Here is a 22,287-nt window from a genome sequence, read left to right on the forward strand (position 1 = left end):
GGCACTTACTGTTCTCTCTGCTCAGAATACTAAAATTCCACATGGCTCTGTCTCTCTCACTTCACTGATGTTGGTGCACTAATGTTAACTTCCCCAAAGAGTCTTCTCTGACCACATTCCCCAAAAGCACAAACTCCATCACTGTCTGTTCTTCTTATCTTGAATTGATTTTCTTTTCACCACCAAATACCATGTATTTGTTTGTTTCTGGTCTCTTTCCCTCATTAGACTGCAAGCTCCAGGAGAACCGAGATATTACTTTATTCACTACTGGATCCCCACACCTAGAATGTGACCAGCATATAGTTGACCTCATTTAGGATTTGGTAGATGACTAAATGAATGTATGAATGATTGCTTGACAACAGAAGGCATCCAAGGCAATGGAGGGAAGGAAGGCAATTGAGAATACTAAAGAGAGACAGACTAGCTAAGAATAAATGTCTAAACTGAGGCAGGCAGGGAAAGATAAGAGTGGTAAATGACTACAAAAATTGAGATAAAATAGGAGAGAGCACTTAAGTGTGAGCATGATATTGGGATGTAGGATTTAGGTATCTAAAGCATGTAGACCTTTGTCCTCTGGTCATTTTCAAAGAGCAAGGGCCTCTGAAAAGGGATTCCTGAAAAACACTGCCCAAACTTAACCTTTGACCTGAATTCCTGAGCTCTTATTTCCCCTATTTTCCATATGTCTAGTTCTTGCTCACTCACCTGGGTAACCATGGCCTGAGGATTCCTCCTCTAATATCCACAGTTCTTCCCCTCGCTCCAACTTGAAGATCATCTCTGGTTTGGCCACGCAGAGGCCTGTTAATGGGAAATGGCACAGGACGTGGGCCAAGTTGTCTGAGCTTTAGGGCCTCTGATGGAGGAGAAAAGTGCATCTTCATGAGCTGCACAAGGAAGGGCGCCCATTGAAACCTTTCATTGGGGGAAGTGAGAACACACACACTCTTCCTGGTGCCCCAAACTGATAAATCATCTGTGACCCCTTGAATCTAGAACTAAAGTATCACTGAACTCTGCAAAGGCTGCCCAGGTTACAGCAACCAAGAAAGGAAACACATGCTACCAGGAGTTACATGGACAATAATCCTCACCCACAGACGCCAGGTTGCTGTAGTTCTCCAGCATCACATCCTTGTGCATGGTCCTCTGGGCAGGGTCCAGTCTGTACCACTCCTGTCGGGTAAAATCCACAGCCACGTCTTCAAATGACACAGATCCCTGTAACAACAATCTGCAATGATCAGAATGGGACACATGGAAAAGATGTGTGGGAACTAATTCTTTCAATAGAGCACTTTTGACAGTTGACTAGAAAAAGCTACACTGGTGTCAACTGAAAAAAAAAAAGCACAACGTGAGAGTTGTGAGTTAAGTTTTATTTGGGGCAAAATGAGGACTATAGCTCAGGAGACAGCCTCTCAGATAGCTCTGAGGAACTGCTCTGAAGAGGCAAGGGGGGAGGTCAGTATATATGTGATTTTGGTGAAGGGGGTACATGCAGTTAAGCACACATCTTGGTAGAAGGTTGCTGCTAGTCAGAAGGAGATGTCTCCGTTAATAGTTTTAGTGCTTTGCTAGATATGAGAAGATGCAAGAAATTGAGTTCAGAAAATTTTCTCCTGAAAATATCTAACTATCTGAAGGCCTGCTCTGCCAGTTTCTCCCAGAGCACAGAGTGTCTCATTCCTGATCTCCACCCTGAACTCCTTTCAGGGTATGTTGAAGGTCAGTGACTGCAGTGGCTAGTGACTTCATCCTTGTAGGGGCAGATAGCAAGTGATAGTTTTTAGCTGGCACTGGAAACCTGACCCTTTCTTTCTTGATACTATACTTTGGGGGAGGAAAACACAGAACAGTCCTGCTAGTGTATTAATTTTTCAATTCATGGAGAAAAGACCACTGACTACTGAGTTAACACTTTGTGCCTGGACCTGTCCCAATTGCTGGGGAAACAAAGATAGAGTGCCTGCTCTCAAGGAGCTCGTACCCCAATAAGGAGACTTGCACAGGCATGCCGTGTTTTACTGCGCTTCACTTTATTGTGCTTCACAGATATCACGTTTTTTACAAATTGAAGGTTTGTGGCAACCCTGCAATTGTCAGATGATGGTTAGCAATTTTTTTTTTTTCTGGTACGCGGGCCTCTCACTGTTGTGGCCTCTCCCGTTGCGGAGCACAGGCTCCGGACGTGCAGGCTCAGCGGCCATGGCCCACGGGCCCAGCCACTCCGCGGCATGTGGGATCTTCCCAGACTGGGGCACGAACCCGTGTCCCCTGCATCGGCAGGCGGACTCTCAACAACTGCGCCACCAGGGAAGCCCGATGGTTAGCATTTTTAAGCAACAAAGTATTTTTTAATTAACGTATGTACATTGGTTTTTTTAAACATAATGTTATTGCACACTTAATAGACTACAGTATAATGTCAGTGTAACTTTTATATGCACAGGGAAACCAAAAAATTTATGTGTCTCGCTTTATTGTGATATTTTCTTTATTGCAGTGGTCTGGAACCAAACCTCCAATATTTCGGAGGTATGCCTAAATGTGAACACACACCTGCAATGATATGTTATAGGAGCTATGCTGGACATGTGTACAGGGTGCAATGGGCTTTCACAAGGGATGGAATAAGATTCCAACTTGTGTTATTGGGGAGGTAGAGCTTTGAATCCTTAAACAAGAATATAATCTCCCTCACGAATATGGGGCAGTAGTATGAGAAAAGGCAGGAAGACATGAAACACACATGGTGAGTTAGAGAACTATAAATAGCACAGTATGATAGGAAAACAGTGCTTTGGGCTGTGATGAGATAAAGGGCTATAGAGATATTCAGGGGCAGACAGTGGAGGGATTTTCACCTTTTTTTTTCTATCTATCCTCAGTCTCCAAAATACTTGACTCTTTATATGATCAGAATATTTTCTGACCTTCCCACAATATAGTTAGATTTATAAGTTATACAGAAGTATTGTCAAGTAGGAGAAAGGGAGAGAATATTACTCTCCCTTGAGAGTGAACAGCTGGGTTGATGAACAGCTGGGTTGAGGCTGGTGCCACAATATTGAGATTAGCAAAACAGGAAAGACAGTGGGTTGGCAGAAGGGGAAATTGAGATAGATCTTGGACCTGAGCTGGAGTGTTTATGTCACATACTGATAGAGACGTCCAGCTGGAAGGTGCATATATGATGCTGGATCTGTGAGAGGAGGCTAGGATAGACGAAGGATTGAGAGGCAGTAGCATTTCAGCACTAGCTGAAGCCACCAGAATAAACTGGGTGGCTAAGAGAACACAGAGCTTGAAAGAGGCATCAAATACAGAGTAGCAGGTACACCAATATGACATGAAGACTGAAAGGGGGTGGGAGGGGCTCTTGTGGGACAGAGAAAATGAGAGAAAGCCTCTTTTCTTTCTCATGCAGTCCTGCCCCAAAGTAAATCCCAGTGCCAAAGATGTAACCTTGCAGCAGCAGGCTCCTCAAACTCTAAGGGAGAGGAATCCTCTTCTTTGGCCAGAGGAATAGTGGTCTGAAGAGTATGGGAAGGATCCCCATTGCCTTTCTTCTAACCTCTCACCACTTGGCCTCAAGGGCAAACCTAGTTGCAGAAAGTGAGTGCCAGGATGGAGATGAAAGTCCCAACTGTCCAGCTAGAGGACCAAGATGGGGAAGCCCTGGGAACAGGGGTGTGGGGGTGATCACCCTAACAATATAGCTTCAAAATACATGAAGCAAAACTGAAAGAAGAAATGGGACAATCCACAAATATGGCTGCCAACTTTCATCACCTCTCTTAGTGACGAGTGAAAATCAACAAGGATACAGAAAAACTGAACACCACCAATCATCCAAGGAATTGTAGAACATTTCACTCAAAAACTGAGATTAACTGTTTCTTCAAGTATACATGGAATATTCACCAAGCTAGACCATATCCTGGATCATAAAACAAACCTCAACACAATCAAAGGGCCCACTAGGTACCAAGGAAAATTGACTTGGAACAATCAACTCTGAGATATATCCTAATTAAAACTATTAGAATTTAAAGGCAAAGAAAAATATTCCTCAGGGCCTCCAGGCAAAAGAATTAGATCGGCATCCATTTCTCAAAAACAACACAGAAAGCAAGGCAATAGTAGAACAGCACATTCAAGAAAATTAAGGAAAGAAAATACAAATAAAGGAAATTATATCCAGCCAAGATACCCTCCAAGTATCAAGGCCATCAGAAAAAGTTTTGAATAGGCCAGAATATGTGTGCCCTTCCTAAGGAATTTGCTAGAGCTTCACTGTTTAATATGGTAGCCACTAACCACATGTGTCTATTTGAGTTTAAATTTTGATGAATTAAAATGGAATAAAAATAAAAATTCAGTTCCTCAGTCACACTAAAGCACATTTCCAGTGCTCAGTAGCCACATGTGGCTGGTTACAGTACTGGACAGTACTAGACAGCACAGATACAGAACATTCCCATCACTGAAGGAAGTGTTACTGGATAGCACTATACTAAACAATGAGCTTCAACCAAAAACAATGAATGGGAAAATTCTGGCAAAAGGACTGACAGTAAGCATTTCATATATTTAACGGTAAAGATAAGACTAAAATAAGGCTGGGGTCATGGGTTGAAGGATAATGTATACACATTAAGTGTTCTGACAAAGTAGAAAAAATACAACTAAAATATGGGCGGAGAAGAGAAAGAAAGGGGGAAACTGAATAAGATCATTTACTGCTGTATAGGTAACAGATGAGAGACAAATTAGATTGTAAAAGATTAATTTAAAAAAGGTAAATTGCGGCTTCCCTGGTGGCGCAGTGGTTGAGAGTCCGCCTGCTGATGCAGGGGACACGGGTTCGTGCCCCGGTCTGGGAAGATCCCACATGCCGTGGAGTGACTAGGCCCGTGAGCGATGGCCGTTGAGCCTCCGCGTCTGGAGCCTGTGCTCCGCAACGGGAGAGGCCACAACAGTGAGAGGCCCACTTACCGAAAAAATAAAAAAGGTAAATTGGTAAAGCCATTATGGAAAACATTGTGAAGATTACTCAAGTAATTAAAACTAGAACTACTGTATGATCCTGCGGTCCTGCTTCTGGGTATATGTCCAAAGGAAATGAAATCACTATCCCAAATAGGTATCTGCACTCCCATGTTCATTGCAACATTATTTGCAATAGCCAATATATGGAAATAACCTAAGTGTCCATCAGTGGATGAATGGATAAAAAAGATCTAGTATATATAGAGTGGAGTAGTATTCATCCATGAGAAAGAAGGAAATCCTGCCATTTTCAACAACATGGATGAACCTGGAGGACATTATGCTAAGTGAAATAAGTCAGACAGAAAGACAAATACTGTATGATCTCACTAATATGTGGAATCTAAAAAAAAAAAGTCAAGAAGTCAAACTCAGAAGCAAGGAGTAGAATGGTGGTTACCAAGGGTATGGGGGAAATGAGGAGAGATGTTGGTCAAAGAGTATAAAGTTACATTTATGTAGGATGAATAAAGTCTAGAGATCTAATATACAAGCATGATGACTATACTTAACACTGTATTGAACAATGGAAATATACTAAGTGAGTAAACTTCAGGTGCACTCATCACACACACAAAACGGTAACTATGTAAGGAGATGATATGTTAATTAGCTTAACTGTAGGAATCATTTCACTATGTATATGTATAACAAATCATCATGCTGTACACCTTAAATATATATAATTTTATAAATAAATATGTAAATAAAAAGAAAGATAAAAGGGTTGACTAAGAGTACTATAAAAAGGATTAACACAAAGGTAACCACCAGCATAAAAATACAAGTCTTCCCAACTACCAAAAAAAGTTTAGAGGAAACACTCAATAGAAAAAGAAACACAGTAAATATAACAAATACACACAGTAATTACATCATAAGATAAAATGAGAGAACTGAGAACATATTTGTATTATTTATATTACCAAACAGTAATACAAATAAATGTGAATAGGCTTACTTCATCTATTAAAATAAAAAGGTTTTCACATTGCCTTGTAAAGCAGAACCCAACACAATGCTGTATACAAGAGACATGATTAAAATGGTCTTTCAAAAAGGCTAAAGTTAAAACGATGGGCAAAGATTTACCAAATGAAAACAATATAAAAGCAGGGACTGAAATCCTGATACCAGACAGAGTAGAATTCCAAAAGGATATAAGATAAAGTGCGATACTTCATAATGTTAGAAGCCCTGTTCACAATGAAGATATAACAATAAAAATATTTGTAAATATCTATGCACAAAGTAACACAGCAAAAGCCTACATAAGCTGAAAACTACAGAGATACAAAAAGAAATAGAAGCTTTCTCTAATGGGAGACTTTTAAAGAGAGAGAGAAAGGCGGGGGAGGGAAGGAGGGAGAGAGGGAGAGAGAAGGAAAGAACAAAAGAAACAAACACTATACCCAGATCATACAGAATATACTTTTTCTCAGGTGTACATGGAACATTCACAAAACTTGATCATATACTAGGGCACAAAGAAAACAATCTCGGTAAGTTCCTTAAAATTGAAATATTACAAGCAACACTGATCACAATCAATAAAGAAATTTAAGAACCAAAAATGGACAAGCTGATTCTAAAATTAATATAAAACCACAAGACTTAGATTAGCCAGAGCAATTTTGAACAAGAAAAAAGTTAGAGGACTTACATTACCTCATTTCAAGACTTATAAAGCTACAGTTTTCAAAACAGTGTAGTATTTTTGTAAAGATATACATGAGACGGACTTCCCTGATGGTCCAGTGGGTAAGACTCCACGCTCCCAATGCAGGGGGCCCAGGTTCAATTCCTGATCGGGGAACTAGATCCCACATGCCGGAATGAAGATCCCGCGTTCCACAACTAAGAGCTGGCGCAGCCAAAATAACTAAATAAATATTTTAAAAAAGATATCCATGAGACAAAATAGAATTTAGAAATAGATTCACACATATATGATCAATTGATGTCTGACAAAGGTGTCAAGAATATTCAGTGGGGACCTCCTAGGGAAATGGAAATAAAAACAAAAATAAACAAATGGGACCTAATCAAACTTAAAAGCTTTCGCACAGCAAAGGAAACCATAAACAAGACCAAAAGACAACCCTCAGAATGGGAGAAAATATTTGCAAACGAAGTAACTGACAAAGGATTAATCTCCAAAATATACAAACAGCTCATGCAGCTCAATATCAAAAAAACAAACAACCCAATCCAAAAATGGGCAGGAGACCTAAATAGACATTTCTCCAAAGAAGACACACAGATGGCCAACAAACACATGAAAGGATGCTCAGCATCACTAATCATTAGAGAAATGCAAATCAAAACTACAATGAGGTATCACCTCACACCAGTCAGAATGGCCATCATCAAAAGATCTACAAACAATAAATGCTGGAGAGGGTGTGGAGAAAAGGGAACCCTCTTGCACTGTTGGTGGGAATGTAAATTGATACAGCCACTATGGAGGTTCCTTAAAAAACTAAAAATAGAACAAGCATATGACCCAGCAATCCCACTACTGGGCATATACCCTGAGAAAACCATAATTCAAAAAGAGTCATGTACCACAATGTTCATTGCAACTCTATTTACAATAGCCAGGACATGGAAGCAACATACGTGTCCGTCGACAGATGAATGGATAAAGAAGATGTGGCACATATATACAATGGAATATTACTCAGCCATAAAAAGAAACGAAATTGAGTTATTTGTAGGGAGGTGGATGGACCTAGAGTCTGTCATACAGAGTGAAGTAAGTCAAAAAGAGAAAAACAAATACCATATGTTCACACATATATATGAAATCTAAAAAAAAATAAATGGTTCTGATGAACGTAGGGGCAGGACAGGAATAAAAACACAGACATAGAGAATAGACTTGAGGACACGGGGAGGGGGGAAGGGTAAGGTGGGATGAAGTGAAAGAGCAGCATTGACATATATACACTACCAAATGTAAAATAGATAGCTAGTGGGAAGCAGACGCATAGCACAAGGAGATCAGCTCGGTGCTTTGTCACCACCTAGAGGGGTGGGATAGGGAAGGTGGGAGGGAGACGTAATAGGGAGGAGATATGGGGATATATGTACACGTATTGCTGATTCACTTTGTTATACAGGAGAAACTAACACAACATTGTAAAGCAATTACACTCCAATAAAGATGTTTAAAAAAAAAGAATATTCAGTGGGGAAAGGATACTCTTCTCAACAAATGTCTCTGGAACAATCAATCAGTCATATCCAGAAAAACTTCAGAATTCCTGAGGGATAGTTACTGAACTGTTAAGACTGGTTATCTCCAGAAGGTGAGATTATGAGGACTCTTCAAATTAAAAATTTTATGTTTCTGATCATTTAGTTAAGGTAGTGTCCGTCAGCTTTCTCCACTGTAAAGTTACCAATTTTCCCTATGTAATTAATGAGCAATGTGTAGGAACATACCTTGAAACTATGTAAATGTATTGCTCCTCATTAAACTTTCATCCAATAACTTTGGCATCCATCAATGATTCTTGCTTGGCTTAATTATTACTAACTAGAATGGTTGCAAAAGGTTATTTTTCTAACTCCATCATTCTTTCCACATTACTAGTTGCCACTAGACCTTAAGGAAGGGCTTTTCCTTTCTCCCTCGTTCATACATTTACTATCAGTATGGACTCAAGGTTTATCTTAGTCTTCATCCAGGCTCAACACCCAGCTGAGTACCCAAAGGCCATATGCACATATGTGGGTAAATGGCCAGAGGGCAGGGAAGAAAGTTTTCTGGGACTCTTTGACATGGAAGAATAATGCACTGTGATTCCAAAATCTGTTGGTCAAGTCCTAACAGGGGCCACAGTTAGATTAAAAGGATATAGGGATGCAACAGTTGATGAAATTAAGGTGAAAATCTGCATGAAAATGGGAATATTTGAAAAGACTTTATGTGAACTGTACCTCCTTCATCTAAATGTATTCCTGAGATGGATATTTATGTCTGACTGGGGAATACTTCTCCTATGTAGTATTATAAAACAAGAGGAGTATAAGTTCATCCTTTGGCCAGTATTAATTGCACATGATAAATGAGAATCTTTATAATTGCCTAAGCTCATACAAGTTGTTATTTTGAAGCAGTGTAGAAAATGTGGTGGACAAAAAAAGTTACCATTTTAATTAATGACATGTTAGAAGCTGGAGTGCTGGTCCAACAAATTCTCTTAGAATAGCCCTGAGTGGTCCATGAAAAAGGCGGATGGCTCAGGGAGACTAACAGCAGATCATCAAGGCTTAAATAAATTAGTATCACCTAATAGCATCAGTACTTCCTGATATGGTTTCAACAGTGGAAAAATACAGGAAGCTAAAGGAGACTGGTTCTCAGTGACTGATCCTGCAAATGCTTTTTTCCCTATCTCAATATAGGAAGAGTCAGCTACAGTTTGCTTTCATGTGGGAAGGAACCTAATTCACATTTACTGTACTGTCAAAATGTTATTTGAATTCACCAGCTGTCATAATTCAACTGTCATAATTTGGTTAGAAGGGATTTAGAATTAATGCAGGTCCCAAGTATAATAATATACTACATTGATGATATCATAATATTGGAAACTGAAGATCGAACAAGGACTGACTTAAATGCAACAGTGACACATATGATCAACAGAAGCTAGTTGATAAATCCAACAAAAATCTAAGGGCCCACTCAAATGGTGAAATTCTTAGGAATACCCTTGGCAGGAGCCACATGTGACATTCCACAGGCAACAAAAAATGAAGTGTTGTTGCCTACCTTTGGTACTAAGAAGAAACACAGCCCATGATTGGATTACATGGATTTTGCAGGATGCATGGTCCACATCTGCAAACATTGCTAGCTCCTCTCTATAAAATGACCCAAAAGAAGGCCATATTTGTATAAGGGCCTGAAAAAAAGTAAGCTATGTCTGAATTGCAAAAAGCGGTAGCTCTCTTGATATCTTTGGGCATCACGAACGGAATGCTGTTGACAACAGGCAAAAGTGGAATTCAAGAGGGAATCTTATGCTAGAGAAAGAAACATTGTTGCAATAATTCAATTCTGTCTTTTTTTTTTTTTTTTTTTGCAGTACACGGGCCTCTCACTGTTGTGGCCTCTCCCATTGCAGAGCACAGGCTCCGGACGCGCAGGCTCAGCGGCCATGGCTCACGGGCCCAGCCGCTCCGCGGCATGTGGGATCTTCAGACTGGGGCATGAACCCGTGTCCCCTGCATCGGCAGGCAGACTCTCAACCACTGCGCCACCAGGGAAGCCCCAATTCTGACTTCTTGATGGTTCTTCCTTTATAAATCAGTTTCCTCTGGATGCTCCTTGAGAAAAAGCATGGCAGTTTACTGCACAGGCAGAAAGACCAACTACATCCATGGTGCACTCTTCCAGTGGAGACATTTGGACACTGTTGGGGATGGTACTTTATCCATGCCACGTCATCTGGACATTGATTAGCAATTTCTTATTTGGTAATGCTCCTCCTGCACAGACTTCTTTGATAACAACATCATCAGAACTCTCAAATTGTGCACCATCTAGCAACTCAGAAAAAAAGAGAACCAGCCAGAAAGGAGTGTCGGAAAAGCATCGGGAAGACTTCAAAAAGGAAGGGAGACAGATTAAGGACTCAATGATGGTGAAGATGAAAACACTTGGAATGCAAATTCTACTCAACAGATGTAGTGAGACTAGAACAATACGTGCAATAATCATTGCATTTCTCTTACAATTTAATTCAACTAAAATTCCACTGGGATGTAGGATTGCTTTATGTTTTCCAACTAATCTTTATTTTAAAGCGTCTCTTTAATCCTGCTTAGTGGGTGTGGGTTAAAACTGTCTAACTCAGAAAAGTCAAGAGAGAAAATAACGATGAACTGGTTGCAAAGTCCCTGCATATGGCAACCAACTGTTAGAAGCCTAAAGAATCTAAAGGTCTTATATATAAAATAGATAAATAAGGTCCTACTGTATAGCAAAGGGAACTATATTCAATATCTTGTAGTAACCTATAATGAAAAAGCATATATATACTTATATATATATATGTATAACCGAATCACTTTGCTGTACACCAGAAACTAACACAACATTGTAAATCAACTATACTTCAATTTTTTAAAAAAAAGAAACTAAAGGTCTGACACAACTACCTTCCATCAACTTTCTTATGTAGTATTTTATGTACCCAGTATCCCTATGCTCTCAGATGGCATGCTTTGTTTAGAAGTATTTTGGTGAAAAACTCTTAAGCCCACACAAAGTAACTGGTATATCACTGAGTAACTTGACTTTGGGTCAGATGCATTTTAATTACCCAATCAGAGGATAATTAATGTTCACCCTTTCTCTTATCACTCATTAACTGTAAGCAAAATCTTATAGGTTTTAATCTTACTTAAACACTGAATGAAAAAAATATTTTCAAAAAGAGAAAGAGCCATAGGAGTCCTGTAATAGCATTTATGACAAAGTTGTAATTGAAGATACTGTTTCCATCATCCATATGAAGATCCATCAAAAGATTTCTTAACTCTCAAGTATCAGGAAACCTTTACTATAGAGGAATTATCGATTTCTCTGTGGGGGTGTTGAAATTCATGTGTTTGATTGGACTTCTAACTCTGTTATGTCATCCCAGAATATCAAAGATAAATCTTGACTTCAAAGTTTCTAATTGTGTAGGATTGTTGACCAACATGCCTACATTCTAAAACTTGTTTTGATATCTTCTTCTTTTTATTTCCCTTCCTTTTATCCTAATATTTGTCTATTTATACGTAGAAGCTCCCTAAAAACCACAGGAAAACAAAATTAATAAGTAAATAAATGAACAAATAAAAACTGGCTGGAGATGTGGCCATCTCTAACTCTTTTTTGGAAGATCTGGGAAGGAAGAGCTGGAGAGGGGTAGAGCACTGATCAGGAAAAAGTTGACATGCATTGCCCAGAATCATCAGCCTCCAAACAGTATTACCGTTTAGTGTGAAGAGGAAGATTTTTCACTGTCATCCACTGAATTCCTCACAATTTAGTGAACCCTCTCCTGTGACACAAAAATTCAATTTCCAAAAAAATATCTTTAACAAATAATCATGGATGTATGTAAAGAAACAAATCGAGGAGTTTCACCATCAAATTGTCAATTATAATGAAAACTTACCACCATTGTCAGTGCTCAAAGGATGGAGTGCTATGTAACCACTAAAATTATGTAGAAAATTATTTCTGGACATGGAAAAATATTTATCTAACACTCCCAATGTTTCTTTTTTTTAGAAAAGGCAACCATTCTTATTAGTTTTACTTCATTTGCCATTATTTGTTATATTATAGGATAAACCAAGAAAGTAATTGTGTTAATGTCATTATAACACCTCCACCAAAAAAAGATATGTAAGTGTAATAGCAAAGAAGTAAAAGTTCTGTAATTTTAATCTGAACTGGAAATGAGCTCTGTGTTTTTTTTTCTCTCTTAAGAAGTAGGCTGATTTCTGCTTCTGGGAAAATAGAGTAAATATACTTCCCCCCATTCCTCCTGCTAAGTATGACTAAAAACTCTGAACACCATATACAAAACAAAGTTGTAATTCAAAAAAATACACGCACCCTAATGTTCATAGCAGCACTATTTACAATAGTCAAGACACAGAAGCATCTTGTATCCATCAACAGATGAATGGATAAAGAAGATGTGGTGTATATATATATATATATATATATACACACACACACATACATATATATATAGTGCCACTTGGTACTGATGAGGTGACGCCCTCTCTTCCCCAGCTGGAGTGAAGTCAGAGGAAGCCAGCTAAATCAGGTTTAAATAAGAACAAGATTCTCATAGCATAACACCAAAAATGCCTAGGTTTCAATTGACAATCACTCATATCAAGAACCAGAAAAATCTCAAACTGAATGAAAAAAAAATCAATAGGTATCAAGACTGACATAACAGAGATAATTATCCAACAAAGATTTTGAATCAGTCATCACAAAAACGCTTCAGTGAGCATGTCTCAGGAAAAAAATAGAAGATATAAAAAAGACCCAAATGGAAATTTTAGACCTAAAAAACACAATAACTAAAATTAAAAACTCAATGGGTGGGGGCTTCCCTGGTGGCACAATGGTTAAGAATCCCCTGCCAATGCAGGGGACACGGGTTTGAGCCCTGGTCCAGGAAGATCCCACATACCACGGAGCAACTAAGCCCATGCACCACAACTACTGAGCCTGCGCTCTAGAGCCCGCAAGCCACAATTACTGAGGCCCACATGCCACAACTACTGAAGCCTGTGTGCGTAGAGCCTGTGCTCTGCAGCAAGAGAAGCCATTGCAATGAGAAGCCCTCGCACAGCAATGAAGAGTAGCCCCCGCTCGCCACAACTAGAGAAAGCCCATGCACAGTAACAAAGACCCAACACAGCCAAAAAATAAATAAAAAACAAAAACAAAAAACACAAAAAAAACCTCAATGGATGGCCTCAACAACAGAACAGATGGGACAGAGGAAAGACTCAGTGAAATGGAACACAGAAGAATAGAAATTACCCAGACAAAATTGACTGGAAAAATACTGCCTCAGGGACCTGTGGAACTGTAGCAAAAGAACCAACATTCATGTTATCAGAACACAAAAAGGAAAAGAGAAAGAGGATGGGGCTTTAAAAGTACATGAAGAAATAATGGCTGAAAACATCCCAATTTGGCAAAAGACATAAATTTACAGATTCAAGAAACAGAGCAATCCCCAAATAGGATAAAACCAAAGAAATCCACACCAAGACACATCCTTAAACTTCTGAAAACTAAAGATTAAAATATATGTACTGAGGGACTTCCCTGGTGGTCCAATGGTAAAGAATCCACCTTGCAATGCAGGGAACGCGGGTTCAATCCCTAGTCAGCAAACTAAGATCCCACATGCCGTGGGGCAACTAAGCCCGCATGCCACAACTACTGAGCTCGTGCATCTCAGCTAGAGCCTGCATGCCACAAACTACAGGGCCCATGTGCTCTGGAACCAGTGCACCACAACTACAGGGCCCACGCACCCTGGAGCCTGTGTGCCACAACTGGAGAAGAGAAAACCCACACGCCACAGCTAGAGAGAAGCCCATGCACCACAATGAAGAGCCTCCGCACCACAACAAAAGATCGCACTTGCCTCAACGAAGATCCCACATGCTGCAACTAAGACCCGACACAGCCAAAAATAAATAAATAAAATAAATAAATCTTTAAAAAAATAAAATAAAATATATGCACTGAAAGCCATGAGAGAGAAACAACACCTTACAAAACAATGTGAATGACAGCAGATTTCACATCAGAAACCACAGATGCCATAGGAGGTAGCATAACATTTTTCAAGTGCTGAAAGAAAAGAACTGTCAAGACAGAATCCTATATATAATGAAAATATCCTTCAGGAATGAAGGAGAAATAAAGACATTCTCAGATGAAGGAAAACTAATAGAATTTGTCACCAGCAGACTTACCTTAAAAGAATGGCTAAAGGAAATTCCTTAAACAGAAAATGAAAGATAAAATAAAGAATCTTGGAACACCACAAAGTAAGAAAGAATACAGTAAATGAAAATGTGGGTAAGTGCAATAGACTTTCCTTCCCCTCTGGAGTTTTTAAATTACGTTTGACAATTAAAGGAAAAAATGTTAACACTGTTTGATCTGGTTCTAAATGTATGTAGACAAGATATTTAAGACAATGATAAACAGGAGACTGCAAAGGGGATTAAAGGGAGGCAAGGTTTCTACATTTCACTCAAACTGGCAAAATGATGATAGCAATAGACAATGATAAGTTATGTGTATATAATGTAATATCTAGAGCAACCATTAAATGAACTATACAAAGAAATACACTCAAAAACACTATATGTAAATCAAAATGGAATTCTAAAATATGCTCAAGAAACTGATAGGAAGACAGGGAAAAATAAAACAGAAAACAAAGCAGAGAGAACAAACAGAAAAGAAAGATAGTAAACGTAGGCCTAACATATCATTAATTTCATTAAATGTGAATGGTCTAACTACACCAAATAAAAGACAGAGACTCACAGAAAGGATTAAAAACATGACTCAACTGTATAGTATCTAAAAGAAAGTCACTTCAAATATAGCAATATAGGCAGGTTGAAGGAAAAAGTATGGAAAAAGATATATCATGCAAACATTAATTAAAAGAAAGCAGAAGTATTGTCCACTATACCTCAATAAAGCTAGAAGCATGAGTAGCTATATTAATATCAGATAAATTAGAATTTAGAAAAAAAATTACCAGACACAGAGAGAGCTATATAATGATAAAAAAGTCAATCCATTAAGAAAAACAAAGCAATTCTAAATGTGTATGCAGCAAACACAGAAGCAAAAGCTGATAAAACTGAAAGAAGTAGACAAATTATAGTTGGAAACTTCAACACCCCTTCTCTCAACAATTTACAGAACAGCTAAACAGAAAATGAGCATTCTCAACAACACAATGACCCAACAGGATCTAACTGACACTTACAGAACACACCACCCAACAACAGCAGAATAAACACTCCTTTCAAGTGTCCATGGAACATATAGCATATCTTGGGCCGTAAAACAAACCCCAACAATTTTAGAAGAATTGAAATTATACAAGGCATTTTTTCTGACTACACTGGAATCAAACTAGAAATCAATAACAGAAAGATAACAAGAAAATTTCCATACACTTAGAAATGAAACAATACACTTCTAAATAATCCATGGTTCAAAGAGGAAGTCTAAAGGAAATCCAAAAAATACAATGAACTAAATGAAAATGAAAAAAATACATATTTACAATTTGTGGAACACATCTAAAGCATTGCTGAGAGGAAAATATACAGCACTAAATGCATACATTTGAAAGAGGAAAGTCTCAAATCAAAGATTTAAGGTCCCACACCAAAAACCTAGGAAAAAAGACCATATTGAGGATAAGTTAAGAGTACAAATTTGAAACTAGTAGATAAGTAAGTCCAAGAGAGCTAATGCACAGAATAGTGATTATAGTCAACAATACTGTATTATACAAAGTTGCTAAGAGACTAGATCTTAACTGTTACTGCCACAAAAAAGAAATGATAATTATGTGATGTGATTGAGGTGTTTGCTAATGCTACAGGGGTAATCGTATTGCAGTATATAAATGTATCACGTCAACACATTGTCACTTGTTTTTTTTTTTTTTTTTTGGCTGCACAGGACAGCTTGCAGGATCTCAGCTCCCCCATCACGGATTGAACCCAGGCTGCAGCAGTGAAAGCCTGGAATCCTAACCACTAGGCCACCAGGGAACTCCCAACACATTGTCACTTTAAACTTACATAACGTTATATGCCAATTATATTTCAATTTAAAAATAAAGAAAAAAAGACCAAAATAAACCCAGAGCACACAGAGGGAAGAAAATAATAGAAAAGAAGAGAAATTAATGAAGCTGAACAGAAAAACAATATATAAAAGTCAATTAAACAAAGAGCTGGTTCTTTGAAAATATCAATAAAATTGATAAACTTTTAGTTAAGACTGACAAAAAAAAGAGAAAGGACACAAATTACCAATATCAGGAATGAAACAATGAATATCACTACAGACCCAGCAGACATCAAAAGAGAAATTACTATGAACAATTCTACACTTATAACTTAGATGAAATGAACCAATTCTTCAAAAAACACAAACGACCACAAGTCATCCAATATGAAATAGATAATTTAAGTAGCCCTGTACTATTAAGGAAAATTTATCCATAATTTAAAACTCATAAAAGAATCTAAAAAGAATGGATATATGTATAACTGATTCACTTTGCTGTACAGCAGAAACTAACACAACATTTTAAATCAGCTATACTCCAATAAAAGTTTTTTAAAATAAAAAATAAAACTCACCCAAAGAAAGATATCTCTGGCCAGATGGTTTCCCTGGAGAATTTTACCAAACTTTTAATGAAGAATTAACACAATTACATAATCTCCTACAGGAAACAGAAGAGGAGGTAATTCTTTCAAACTCATTCTATGAAGCTAGTATTTTCCTAGGATAGGTGAAAAGGGGCCCCCCAAATATATCCACATCCTAATCCTTGGAATCTATGAATATCACCTTACATGGCAAAAATAAAAAGGTCTTTGCAGATGTGATTAAGGATCTTCCAATAAGGAGAGTATCTTATATTATCCAGGTGGGTTCTCAATGTGATCACATGTATCCTTACAAGAGGGAGGCAAAAGAAGATTTGACGCACACAGAGGCAGTGATGTGAAGACAGTAGAGAGATATTTGAAGATGCTGGCCATGAAGAATGAAGGGATGAAGTCACAATCCAAGGAATAGCTGCAGCCCCCAAAAGCTGGAAGAGGCAAGAAACAGATTCTCCCCCAGAGCCTCTGCAGGGAGTAAAGCCCTGTCAACACCTTGATTTTGGCCCAGTGATGCTTATTTTGGATTTCTGGCCTTTAGAACTATGAGAGAATAAATTTCTGCTGTTTTAAGCCACCAAGTTTGTGGTAATTTGTTGCAGCAGCCACATGAAACTAACACATTCCCTGATTACAAAACTGGATGAATATAGTATAAAAAAGAAAACTACACAGCAATATCATTCATGAATATAGAGGCAAAATTTCTTGACAAAATATTAGCAACTATAATTCATTAATATATTAAAGGAATTATATACCATGACCAATTAGGGTTTATTCCAGGGGTGTAAGGCAGGTTCAATATTCAAAAATCAATCCATATAGAAAAAGCACTTGAAAAAATCCAACACTCATTCCTGCAAAAACCAGAATAGAAAGAGAAATACAGAGGAACACCCTCAATTTGATAAACAGCATATAAAACAAAACTACAGCTAACATTATACTTCATGATAAAAGACTGAAGACCAAGAGCAAGGCAAGGATGTCTATTCTCACGACTCTTATTCAACATAGTGCTGGAAGTTCTAACCATTACAATAAGGCAAGAAATGGAAATGAAAGGCATACAGAATACAAAGGAAGAAATTTAACTGTCCCTATTTCCAGATGAAAAGGTCATAGAAAGCATAGAAAAACATACAAAAACCAAGTGTTTTTCTATATGTTAGCAGTGAAAACGTGGACTCCAAAATAAAAAATATGAAACCATTGATAATTACTCAGAAGTATGAAACACTTAAGTATAAACCTAACAAAACTAAACGTTGCAGTAATTTAAATTGTTGTTTACTTATTTGCAGTAAGTTCACTTCTTGCAGTAAGTTAAATACTGCAACACACTAGCAATCTTGAGAAAGAAGAACAAAGCTGGAGGCATTACACTATCTGATTTAAAACCCTTGAACAATGCGGGATTAGGGGCATTGACCCTCTGTGCAGTTGAAAGTCCATGTATAACTTATAGTTGGCCCACCATATACTTGGTTCCTCCTTATCCCCAGTTTCTCTGTATCCACAGATTCAACCAACTGTAGATCGTGTAGTACTGTAGTATTTACTATTGAAAATAACCCACATATAAGTGGATCCACACAGTTCAAACCTGTGTTGTTCAAAGGTCAACTATATATTACAAAGCTACAGTAATCAAAACAGTATGGGAGAAAACTATAACTCAAAAAGTTACATGCACCCCAATGTTCACTGCAGCACTATTTACAATAGCCAAGACATGGAAGCAACCTAAATGTCCATCGACAGAAGAATGGATAAAGAAGATGTGGTATATATATACAATGGAATATTACTCAGCCATAAAAAAGAATCAGATAATGCCATTTGCAGCAACATAGATGGACCTGGAGATTATTATACTAAGTGAAGTAAGCCAGACAAAGACAAATATCATATGATATCACTTATATGTGGAATCTAAAAAAAGACACAGGGAGTTCCCTGGTGGCCTAGTGGTTAGGATTCAGCGATTTCACTGCCGTGGCCTGGGTTCAATCCCTAGTGGGGGAACTGAGATCCCACAAGCCTGGTGGTGCAGCCAAAAAACAAAAACAGACAGATACAAATGAACTTATTTACAAAACAGAAACAGACTCACAGACACATAAAACAAATTTATGGTTACCTTATTGTTACTTATGGTTACCTCCCCTTTACCAAAGGGGAAAGGGGGAAGGGATAAATTAGGAGTTTGGGATTAACATATACACACTACTATCTATATAAAATAGATAACCAACAAGGACCTACTGTATAGCACAGGGAACTATACTCAATATTTTGTAATAACCTATAAGGGAAAAGAATCTAAAAAATTATATATATATATATATATATATATATATATATATATATATATATATATATCTGAATCACTGTGCTGTACCCTGAAACTAATACAACATTTTAAATCAACTATACTTCATTTAAAAAAATAAAAATAAATAAATAAATTTAGTGAAAAAAACCCCAGTATGGTACTGGCATAAAAACAGACACAAACAACAACAGAACAGAATAAAGAGCCCAGGGATAAACCCATGCATATATGGTCAATTAATTTATGACAAAGGATCCAAGAATATACAATGGGAAAAGGACAATACCTCCAAAAAATAGTGTTGGGAAAACTGGACAGCCACATGCAAAAAATGAAACTGGATTACTATCTTACACCATATAAAAAATTAACTCAAAATGAATTAAAGAGTTGAATGTAAGACCTGAAACCATAAAACTCATAGAAATCATGGGCAGTAAGTTCCTTGACATCAGTCTTAGCAATGATTTTTTTGGATCTGATTCCAAAAGCAAAGGCAATAAAAGCAAAAATACACAAGTGGGACTACATCAAACTAAAATGGTTCTGCACAGCGAAGGAAACCATCAACAAAATGAAAAGGCAACCTATTGAATGGGAGAAAATATTTGCAAATTATATATCTGACAAGGGGTTAATATCCAAAATATACAAAGAACTCATACAGCTCAATAGCAAAAAACAATCCAATTTAAAAATGGACAGAGGATCTGAATAGACATTTCTCCAAAGAAGACATAGCAATGGCCAATAGGCACATGAAAAGATGCTCAACATCACTAATCATCAGTGAAATGCGAATCAAAACCACAGTGAGCTATCACCTCACACCTGTTACAATGCCTATTATCAAAAGGATGACAAGTAACAATTGTTGGTGAGGATATAGAGAAAAGAGAATCCTTGTGCACTGTTGGTGAGAATGCAAATTGGTGCAGCCATTATGGAAAACAGTATGGAAGTTCCTCAAAAAATTAAAAATAGAACTACCATATGATCCAGCAATTCTACTTCTATTTATCTGAAGAAAATGAAAATACTAACTTGAAAAGATATGTGCACTCCCATGTTCATTGCAGCATTATTTACAATAGGCAAGATATGGAAGCAACCTAAGTGTCCATCCAATGGATGAACGGATAAAGAAAATGTGAGATAGATATAAATATAGATATAGATATACACACATACACAATGGAATATTATTCAGCCATGAGTAAGAAAGACATCCTGCTGTTTACAACAACTTGGATGGACCCTGAGGACATTAGGCTAAGTGAAATAAATCAGACAGAGAAAGACAAATAGTGTATGATCTCACTTATATGTGGAATCTAAAACAAAACAAAACAAACAAAAAAACAAACTCATAGATATAGAGAACAGATTGGCGGTTGCCAGAGGTGAGAGGAGAGGGTAAAATGGGTGAAGGGAGTCAAAAGGTACAAACTTCCAGTTAAAAAGTAAATAAGTCATGGGGATGTAATGTACAGGCATGGTGACTATAGTTAATAATATTATATTGGATATCTGAAAGCTGCTAAGAGAGTAAATCTTAAAAGTTCTCATCACAAGAAAAAAAAATTCTGTAACTATGTATGGTGATGGATGTCAACTAGACTTATCATGGTGATCATTTAACAATACATACAAATATCGAATCACTATGTTGTATATCTGAAACTAATATAATATTGTAAGTCAATTATACCTCAATTTAAAAATAAATAAATAAATAAAAGTATGGTATTGGTAAAAATAGACAAATTTATCAATGCAACAAATAGAGAGCCAGTAAATAGACCCACACAAATAGAGACAACTGAACTTTGACAAAGGAACAAAAGCGATTCAATGGAGAAAGGACAGCCTTTTCAATAAATGGTGCTGAAACAATTTGATATCCATGTGCAAAAAGAAAATATCTAGACACAGTCCTGACAACTTTCACAAAAATTAACTCTAAATGGATCTTAGACTTATAGGCAAAATGCAAAAATATAAAATTTCTGCAAATAGGGAGTTCCCTGGTGGCCTAGTGGTTAGGATTCCAGACTTTCACTACTATGGCCCAGGTTCAATCCTTGGTCAGGGAACTGAAATCCCGCAAGCTGCATGACGCAGCCAAAAAAAAAAGAAAGAAAGAAAACTTCTGCAAATAACAGGAGAAAATCTAAGTGACTTTGGGTTTGGCAGTGTTTTAAAATATAACACCAAAAGTACATTACATGAAAGAAAAACTGACAAGTTGGACTTTATTAAAATTTTAAAATTCTGCTCTGTGAAAGACACTGTTAAGAGAATAAAGAGACAAGCCCAGAACAGGAGAAAATACTTGCACGACACATACAAGCCCAGAACAGGAGAAAATACTTGCACGACTTGTATTTAAAAATATACAAAGAGGGACTTCCCCCATGGTCCAGTGGTTAAGAATCCATCTTGCAATTCAGGGCATGCCAGTTTGATCCCTGGTCAGGGAACTAAGATCCCACATGCTGCAGGGCAACTAAGCCCACGTGCTGCAACTACTGAGCCCACGCGCTCTGGAGCCAGTGTGCCACAACTACAGAGCCCATGCACTCTGGAGCCCACACACCACAACTAGAGGGAAGCCCGTGCGCCCCAACAGAGAACCCACGCACTGCAAGGAAAGATCCCACGTGCCGCAACTAAGACCCACCCAACACAGCCAATAAATAAATAAATAAATAAACATTTTAAAAAAAAATTTTAAATAGTAAAATAAAATATACAAAGAACTCTTAAAAATCAACAATAAGAAAACAAACAACCCCATTACAAAATGGGCAAAAGATCTGAATAGACACTTGACCAAAGAAAATATACGGATGGGAAATAAGCATGTAAAACCATGTCCAACA

At 37.5% G+C, this 22,287-nt stretch overlaps 1 protein-coding gene across 2 annotated transcripts in view; it reads right to left on the reverse strand.

Moving 5' to 3' along the window:
• The window catches only part of ZNF157 (zinc finger protein 157), a 56,319-nt gene that overhangs the window by 26,872 nt on the left and 7,160 nt on the right, over positions 1 to 22,287 (reverse strand). Inside the window, exons 2-3 of one of the 2 annotated variants that reach the window (XM_089904986.1) lie at positions 1,104 to 1,230; positions 715 to 810 (exon numbers count right to left, since the gene is read on the reverse strand). In XM_089904986.1, the coding sequence (XP_089761112.1) occupies positions 715 to 810; positions 1,104 to 1,230 (223 nt within the window). Of the gene's footprint in view, positions 1 to 714; positions 811 to 1,103; positions 1,244 to 22,287 lie in introns of both variants that reach the window. The other variant, XM_089904987.1, reaches the window with a different exon arrangement.

The sequence above is a fragment of the Delphinapterus leucas genome, chromosome X (assembly GCF_059928025.1).
Source record: "Delphinapterus leucas isolate spDelLeu-1000000601 "Yukka" chromosome X, BTC_Dleu_Yukka2, whole genome shotgun sequence".
Lineage (NCBI taxonomy): Eukaryota > Metazoa > Chordata > Mammalia > Artiodactyla > Monodontidae > Delphinapterus > Delphinapterus leucas.